Source organism: Gossypium hirsutum, chromosome A06 (assembly GCF_007990345.1).
Source record: "Gossypium hirsutum isolate 1008001.06 chromosome A06, Gossypium_hirsutum_v2.1, whole genome shotgun sequence".
Taxonomy (NCBI): Eukaryota; Viridiplantae; Streptophyta; class Magnoliopsida; order Malvales; family Malvaceae; genus Gossypium; species Gossypium hirsutum.
Genome location: NC_053429.1, coordinates 1,605,718 through 1,614,540, shown reverse-complemented (window position 1 = coordinate 1,614,540; position 8,823 = coordinate 1,605,718). Strand labels below are relative to the sequence as shown.

The 8,823-nt window shown below is 33.1% G+C and overlaps 1 protein-coding gene and 1 non-coding gene across 3 annotated transcripts; both read left to right on the top strand.

The window, feature by feature from the left end:
- The first annotated feature begins 1,995 nt into the window (after nt 1-1,995).
- LOC107940327 (polyadenylate-binding protein RBP47) lies at nt 1,996-6,661 on the top strand. Of its 2 annotated transcripts, XM_016873767.2 has the most exons (6): nt 1,996-2,642; nt 3,485-3,965; nt 5,250-5,308; nt 5,392-5,522; nt 5,612-5,708; nt 6,149-6,661. In XM_016873767.2, the coding sequence occupies exons 1-6, from the start codon at nt 2,283-2,285 to the stop codon at nt 6,317-6,319; spliced, it is 1,299 nt and encodes a 432-aa protein (XP_016729256.1). In that variant the 5' UTR covers nt 1,996-2,282; the 3' UTR covers nt 6,320-6,661. The 2 variants fall into 2 exon arrangements, with proteins under 2 accessions (XP_016729256.1, XP_040970729.1); XM_041114795.1 differs by lacking the exons at nt 5,612-5,708; nt 6,149-6,661 and having other exon boundaries at nt 2,066-2,642; nt 5,392-5,526.
- Nucleotides 6,662-7,873: 1,212 nt separating this feature from the next.
- TRNAF-GAA (transfer RNA phenylalanine (anticodon GAA)) lies at nt 7,874-7,946 on the top strand. The gene has a single exon. It is a non-coding gene; the product is annotated as a tRNA-Phe (tRNA).
- The last annotated feature ends 877 nt before the right edge of the window (nt 7,947-8,823 follow it).

The following is an 8,823-nucleotide window of genomic DNA, read 5'->3' as shown; positions in this document are numbered from 1 at the left end:
TAGCCCCGGCGCCGGTCATTCTACTGGACCAAACAGCGATGATCGTAACTAGGCCTATCGCCTATCATATAAATTTATAGTTGATGCATAGATTGCCAGTATTAAATATAAACCTTTTATTATATTTATATATGTCGAGGATGTAGGATAATGTGACGTGTCATGTGTACTCGTTTTTAATAATTGTTATGTTATAATTGATAATTAGGCTTGTAATGTATTAAGTATATCAAAAAAAATGCATCTCATTTATTAGTTAAAAAAAATAAATTTGGTTTTATTTATATTTTTATGTCAATTTAAATATTACTAAGTTTAGGTTTGGACCGAGACCTTAAATTTTTAAGATTTCAATTTTAGTCTTTATTGGTACTTCATTTTTTTTTGTATTATTATTTAAACCCATGCTATTTCGGAAAAAAATAACACCCAACTATTAGACTACAACTTAAGGTTCATTAGTACTTCATTTTTAATTATGTGGTATATATGAATTGATAATGTGAGGGTGTAGATAAAAGGGGCAAGTATTGGCCTTGGCCCTCCCAAAAATAGTAAATGTGCCTTTTAGTCCTTTTGAAATTTATGAAATTATAAGTTAATATAATGGTAAAATTGCACTTTGATTCTTTAAAACTTTAGGATTTATCTCTGAATTTTAAAGTAATTTTCTGAATTTCGCATTGAATAAGGTATACAATTATACTACATAAAATGTTTCACAATCTTTTCATCAATTTTACAATTATACTACATAAAATGTTTCACAATCTTTTCATCAATTTGAGACATAATAATAATTATTATATGTTGGATTTTTTTTAAAATTATTAAATGTTTTTTATATAATAAAAATTATTAAATGTTGGCATGTATATGGATCAATGAATATGTGAGTAATTTTATTTCGGATTTGACAAATAGGCCCAAAAGTGTTATCATTGGGCTGCTAGCCTTTCTTGTGTTTTGATTCATATAGAACATGTTCTAATAACATGCCAAGTTGTATTCGAGCCGAAAAAAGAATTGTCAACTTGCACATATCAAGGGGTTAATTTCACTTAGAATCCCTAAATTATGACTAAGATTTTAAATTAGTTCAAAAACTTCCAAATACTTTGATTAATTTTTTAAAGTATCGGTATTATATCAATTAAATCCTTTAGTTGAACTTTATAGTCAGCTTGGGTGTTAAAATGATAGTTTGGATTTTAGGTTGGACATTAAAAAATATGAATCAAAATTTAAATATGTGTATGTATCGCATTGAATGGATCTCATGTCAAGGTTTTCAGAATTAGATCGATGGTTGAATTGCTTTGACCTTTGATTCTCGGCTTGAACGGCTCAATCGATTTCTCAAGTTTAATTAAATAAATTATTAAAAATATTAAAAAACAGAGAACCTAATTCAAATGGATTGATTGCCTAGTTCAATTAGTTCACGAGTCAAATGGATCCTAATCCTCATTCCAAATCGATAGTCTAACCAATTCTCAATCCAATTAACAGATTTTTTTATATGAGGAATCAAATTTCGATTTGACCAATCAATCCGATTTTGAAAATAATGTCGGATGTGCTAAAAAACAACCAATATCATAAATAATTAGAAGGATTATTCATTTTCTTCAAAATATTAGATCCAATTGCTCGTGCGGTAGTCACAAATTTATTTATAATTAGATTAACATATATTTAATTTTAGGAATTTAACTTTAAATCCAAACCAAACAAATAGAGGGATTAAATTATTAAAAATAAAAATGAAGACTAAATTTAAAATTTTAAATAGTTCAGGGACTGAGATAAAATTATACCTAAATTAAATCCTCGAAATCCTAAAAAGGAGAAAACAGTTAAAAGAAGCAGCTGGCGGCGGATTCATGGTAGGAGATAGAGACCCACATAAACAGTATCACGTGCATGTCACCACTACAACATGTCAAAATCCAACGGTTAATATTAAACTATATCTTCACTCATCTAACGATCGATTAATCTCCACGTTTCATGTTCCCCGTCACCCTTCGCTTAAGTCCTCTGCTTATAGTTTTAAGTGCTTAAGAAATTAGACCCTAGCCGTACCTTTTTTTTTCCCTGAAAATACTCAGATTTAGCTTTAAAGAAAAAAGAACAGAAATTAATTTCAAAAAAAAAAAAGAACAAAGAAAAAGAAATTAGATTCAAATTCAATCTTTAATAAACATTCAAAATCTTTTTTGAAAATTTAATTATCTATTTGTATTTTTTTAATTAATAGCAATAAAAAAGAGATAAGGATGCAGCAAAACGGTGGTTCGGATTCACAAACGGAACAGAATCAACGGCCTCAACAACAACAACCTCCGCCGCAACCGCATCCACAGTGGGTGGCTATGCAGTATCCTCCGACTGCTGCGGCGGCTATGGTAATGCAGCATCAAATGATGCAACCGCAACACTTTGTTGCGCCGCCACCTCCTCCGCCTCAACACTACGTGCCTTATCATCATCAGTATCATCACCAGGGTCACGCGCCGTCGCAGCAGCAGCAGCAAGGATCTGGTGGTGGCGGCGAGAATAAGACCGTTTGGGTTGGTGATTTGCATCATTGGATGGATGAAAACTATCTTCATAGCTGTTTCGCTTCTACTGGCGAGGTTGAAGCTTGATACGAATTCCTCTTAATTATATTGATTTGTTTTTAAAAAAAATTAGATGCTTAGTTTTAATTGAATGATTGGCTGTGAATATGTTTATATTTCATTAATTATTGAAATTATATTTGTTGTGGTTTCTGCAATTATGGCACTGTCAATCGATTGATATGCTTGTGTGACTGGTGTGTCTGTAAATGCACGTGAGAATGCTATAAGAGCACTTATTTAGTACTATTTATGGAAATTATTCAAATTAAATGCATCTTCCTTGACTATTATTGATGAAAATGATAATCTTACGAGTATTGTTATAGGGTATTTGTAGCAAAAAGATGGGTTGTATATCTATGTCAGTGTTATTGGTCTTGGTATGTAGCTCTCGTGGTTGTATATATAGAATCAAATACTATGAATGGGATGAGTATGAACCAGTAAACTGGGTCTAGTCAATTATTGATTTTGCTATTTGAGGCATTTAAAGAAAATACCATACAACAAAAAGTTAATTAACTAGAGCCTGAAACAAGTTTGGAATTTGACTTTCTTGATTGAAGATATTGTTTGGAATGTTAAAAAGCTGTTCACAACATATATTATGAATGTTGAGGTTAAATTACATGTTAAATTCAAAATATCTTCACTTTTTGGCCTATGTTGATCTATGCAATATGTTCAGTACATTTGGCTTAAATGTAAGGTTCACATATTGTGGTAGAGCCTTTGCTTAAATTTAAACCAAGTATGATTGATTTTAGAAGGCAGAGGATCAGGAAATATAGAAATCTGATTTAAGGGTTCTAGTTGCTTGCCTAATAATTGATATTTGGAATTTATTTGAGCAGATTGTGTCCATTAAGGTCATTCGCAATAAGCAAACTGGTTTATCAGAAGGATATGGATTTGTGGAATTTTTTTCACATGCAACGGCAGAGAAAGTTCTTCAAAATTATAGTGGCATGTTCATGCCTAATACAGAACAACCATTCCGCCTGAATTGGGCTACTTTTTGCACAGGAGAGAAGCGCTCAGAAAATGGTCCTGATCTTTCTATTTTTGTAGGAGATTTAGCTGCAGATGTTACTGATGGCCTATTGCATGAAACTTTTGCTAGTAAATATCCTTCTGTTAAAGCTGCAAAAGTTGTAATTGATGCTAATACTGGTCGATCAAAGGGTTATGGTTTTGTGAGGTTTGGGGATGATACTGAAAGGTCCCAAGCCATGACTGAAATGAATGGTGCATATTGTTCAAGCAGGCCTATGCGTATTGGTGCTGCAACTCCCAGGAAGTCATCAGGGTATCAACAGCAATATTCTTCACAGGGTATTTGATTATTAAACGTGCTTTTTCTTTATTTGTTCTGTTTAAGCTTTAAAGGATTGGTACATCTTAAAATTTTAGTTAAGGAGCTACCTTTATTGCTACAAGTGCGTATCTTTTTACATTTTGTTTCTTGCTGCTTGCATTTCTTTGTTTTTTTTTTCTTTGAGGATGCTTTGTAGTTGTAGATGTAAAAAGTTTATCTGAGTCTTGCCTCACCTTGCCCTTTCATATTTGGTGCTGCTTCCCTTACTTTGACTTAAAATTTCAAACCTAGCAGATCAGTGATTCCTTCTGAGACACTTTATGATTTATCTAAGCTGTCTTTCTTTTGGTTATTAGATTTTGTTGACATCAAATCATAGCTTTTTGGGGCAATAAAATGCTACTTTTCTGTTTGTTTTTAGTGTAACAAAGTTCTTACATATCTGGCTTTTCCTTTTCTGTTGGGCAACTTGGTTTAGTATGGGTTTTGATGGGCGGCGCGTTTACCTGCTGTTAGTGTAAAAACAGCGGTGGTGGTGAGATTAGATACTGTAGTGATACTGTAGCGTGAGACAAAAAGTAAGTTAAATGCACCGCATCGCACCTCCCATCCAAACTCACACTAGCCTCTTTTGATGGGGTTTATGCCTTCCTAACATTTCTATTTGTAAGTACCTTTTTTCATGCAATATAAAATAGCATCATCAGTGACCACAGCTGAATTTCAAGGGTCACGATTTTTGTTTTCTTTTATGAGCAATAAAATATCATAGGAATTGTTAAAAGTTGCTCAGCTATTTCGTATGTTGCTTTCAGTAAGGACTAGTTCGTTGTTGGTTTTGAAGAAATATAAAGGTTATTATACCGACTTGATTTTTTTTAAAATCGAAACCATCATAGATTTGTATTCTATGAGAGAAGCTAATTGGGTTATCTCAAATTTTGATAATGTGTGATTGACAAATTCCATTATTGTTTCATGACCGTAACATACTTTAAGTTGAATTATGTCTAATAATGAATCTTTAACTTCTTTCATTCCTTTTTCTTTTCATTTTGTTTAATAGAAAAGTTGACTTTTGTGGCAATTTCATGATTGGCATTATAAAATAATGTGAGTGCTCGGATAATTGCCTGCTCCAGATGCTTATTTACCTGGTTTTATAATTGCAACCTTGCAAACCTTTTGTTGTTCATTCTGGCCCCATCTATTTTCGACCACTGAAGGCAAATTTAACCGTTACAGTATAAAAGCCTTAAGGATTTTGCTTGATACATTCGCGTTCTTTTTTTTCTTGGAAGGTGGCTATGCATCAAATGGTGCTTCAACCCAATCTGATGGAGATTCTTCAAATACAACAGTAAGTTTTTAAGCTTCTTCTGGCTTTAACTCTTAGGAGGACCAAAATCTGTACCTCCTTTGTCTAATCAAAATTTATTACAGATCTTTGTCGGAGGGCTTGACCCTAATGTGACCGAGGAAGATCTCAGGCAGCCTTTCTCTCAGTATGGTGAATTGGTCTCTGTTAAAATACCTGTTGGAAAAGGATGTGGGTTTGTACGATTTGCCAACAGGTGAAGTTTTGGCTATAATTTTTTTGCTTTTGCCTATAGAAGACTACTATATTAAAGGTGTGATCTAGTTACTGTTGAGTCTTTAACAGGAACAATGCTGAGGAGGCATTACAGAAGTTGAATGAAACGAATATCGGCAAGCAAACAGTGCGTCTCTCTTGGGGTCGCAATCCAGCAAATAAACAGGTCTCTATTCTCTATCCAGTTCCCCTTTCACCATTAAGAAAGGGTTAAAGTACCTAGGAGGTCCAAGTATTATAGGGATTGGATCAAATTAGTCTCTTTATTATTAAATGGATTAATGTAGTCTCTATACTATTAAAAATAATCAAATAATTGCAAATTGTATCAAAGCTAACATTTATTGTTTAGAAAATATCTTGAAATTTTTTTTCAATTGCAAACAATTGCAAATAGAAGATTTTATTTATAGAACTATAAAAACTTTAAAAATACTCTCTGTTAAACAATAAATTATATTTTTTGAAACAGTAAATGTTAATTTTATTCCAGTTTGGTCTTATTCGATTCTTTTTAGTAGTACAAATTGAAGGCCCTCTCAAGTACATTCACCTTAAGAAAGCTATGGTGAATTATTCCTAACCTATTATTTTGTGATATTGCAGTTTAGGCCTGATTACAGTAACCAGTGGGGTGGAGCTTACTATGGAGGGCAGGTCTACGATGGTTACGGCTATGCTTTGCCACCACCAAATGGCTTAGGCATGTACGCGGCTGCAGCCACCGCATATGGGGCTTATCCAATCTACGGCAGTCATCAGCAGCAGGTAAGCTAAAATAATAACAGCAGGAGAGATGTTATAGCTCTACTTAGACACTTGAACTAGAAAAAAAAAAGAGGGGTAAAGGGGGACTGGCTTGTTAGTTTGTTACTCCATAGCTCTCTCTGGGTTGTGTAGAATTCTTACATAAATCCCTCCAAATATGGAGTGGAACTGAATTTTGACCCCTTTTTTTAAGTAGTTTTGTTTTTTTTAGGGATTGGATTCATTATTTAATTTTATGTGTTTAGTTAAAAAGGGAAACTTGGTGATTGGGATATATGAATTGGCTGACGTGTGTGGTAGTGTGCTTGAATAATTTAAGTTATATTCATAAATAAGAATTTGTTCCTTTCATTTGCTTCTTGTTGTTCACATTTTCACTCTAGTTGGAACTTGGAACACCATTTTTGGTAACTTGGATTGCATTTAATCTATATTATAGTTATCTGAACTGGATTGGTTTGACCAGGAACTGGTTAGAATACCGGTCCGGAAAAAGGCTTTAGACTAGTAGAGCTGCGAATTGATATGGACCAGTTGAATCATTTTACGAATTTTTATGGTTTATTTAATCAGATCTTCCAAATCGGTTAGATCAATTAAGGAATATATATTTTTATGTAAATTAGCATGTTAAAGAATATGTTTTTACATTAGTATCAGCGTTTTCCTTTATTTCATTTTTATGTAGTATCGACTATTATATTTAATTTTGGGTGACATTACTTTGAATGTTTATTACTTCTTCTTCTTCTTCTTGGTTTTTAATTTTTTTTAAAATTATTTAATAAAATTAGAATATTGATTCAGTTATGCTAATTAAATTTTTTAACTAGTAAATCAAAAATCAAATTGAATTAAACACATTTAAATTATAATGGAACCGATTTTAAAAATCAAATTGAACTCAATTTTTTTTTATTTTCTCCATTTTTTCTTGTTTTATCTCATTTAAAAATAGACTTGATGGTTGTTGATCAAATTTTAACTCGATTGATATGGATATTATTGTCAATATAAGAGGATGTTCAATCGAGTGAATTGACTCGCACTCGTTAGTTATTTCAATTTTGAATTTAGTCTAAGCTATTCGAATATCCAAAAAAAAATATATAATAAAGCGGGAAAATAATTTTGGCTTGCGAAGCAAATATTTGATTAATTTGATAAAGCGTCAAACACATTTCATTGGCGCCATTTTCGCCTATTCGTCCACCATCTTCTTCTTTTTCTCTGCAACTTGACACTTTCAGAGTCGATCTCTTTTTCTCTCCTTCCAAGCTCGGAGCTTCTTTGATTTCATTTTCGTCGGCTTCGTAAGTGATTCAGCATTGTTAACATTGAAGTAGCTGCAAAAATGCACAAAGCTCATTCAATCTCTTGTTTAAACTCTCATCTCTTTGGTACTCTCTTCTTTTAGATCCTTTCAATCTGCATTTTCTTTGAAAGATGATGCATTAAGATTTAAGAACGCTTAAATGTTATCATATTGTTTTATCAATTTCTCTACTTCGTTATCTGTTTGTATGTAAAACAATTTCAGGCGAAAGTGGACATGATTCATCTGCGGGGATAGCTCAGTTGGGAGAGCGTCAGACTGAAGATCTGAAGGTCGCGTGTTCGATCCACGCTCACCGCATTATAATTTTTGTTTTTCCAGACAAGTATTTAGATGATTAATTGGGTAAGGTGCCAAACAAACAGCGCCCCTCTTCCTCCGCTGCCATGTTTCTTCTTCTCCGCAACTCCACACTTCATAGCTTACTCTCTTTCTCTGCTTCCATGATCGGAGCTTCTTTGCCTTCGTTTTTTGTCGTCTTCTCAAGCTTATCAACCCATTGAGGCTCTGGTTTGAACTCGCACCTCTTACGTACTCTCTTCGCTATATTTTTTTTTAAATCCTTTCGATTTTGTCAACCTCTCTAAATTTCTGGGTGATAGAAAAATCTAATAAGCTACGATCGATTATTAAAATTTAACAATATTATAAGGTTAAATGAAAATTTGGCATTCAATGTATCTATGGTATGATCTGTATCAATCTAAATTGGAGTCGGGTTAGTCTGTACAATAGTTTTAGTCAAGGTAGAAGGAAACTGAATTTAGCATACCATTGGATAAACTGCAAATAAGATTTATACCAGCAGAAATGGTTTTAACACTTATATGGTGGATAGCTCAGTTGGCAGAGCATCAGATAAAAGATTTGAAGGTCGCGATCAATTTTTTTCTCGTTAATATTGCTTTAAATATGCTATTTACGAGTCGAATTGATTTTGGATCTGTTTTGGACTCTCAATATTCTCCTCAATTATGTTGCTTGATATTCATATTTTCACACTAGTTGGCATACCATTTTGGTAACTTGGATTGCTTTTAAGCTTGTTGATGCAAAGATCAGACAAGCGGAAGTTATAGTAGTGTTGGTCGATTTACTTCGTTTAAGATGGCGCAGAGAGCCGATTGTCTTAGCGGTGAATAATGAAAGGAGTAAACTCTCTTGTGGAGAGTTACGG

Excerpts from the sequence above, each read along its gene's own strand:
- LOC107940327 (XM_016873767.2), top strand. The coding sequence starts at position 2,283 with ATGCAGCAAAACGGTGGTTCGGATTCACAAACGGAACAGAATCAACGG. Across the intron at positions 2,643-3,484 it reads GTTTCGCTTCTACTGGCGAG|ATTGTGTCCATTAAGGTCAT; the intron begins GTTGAAGCTTGA and ends TTATTTGAGCAG. Across the intron at positions 5,309-5,391 it reads GAGATTCTTCAAATACAACA|ATCTTTGTCGGAGGGCTTGA; the intron begins GTAAGTTTTTAA and ends AATTTATTACAG.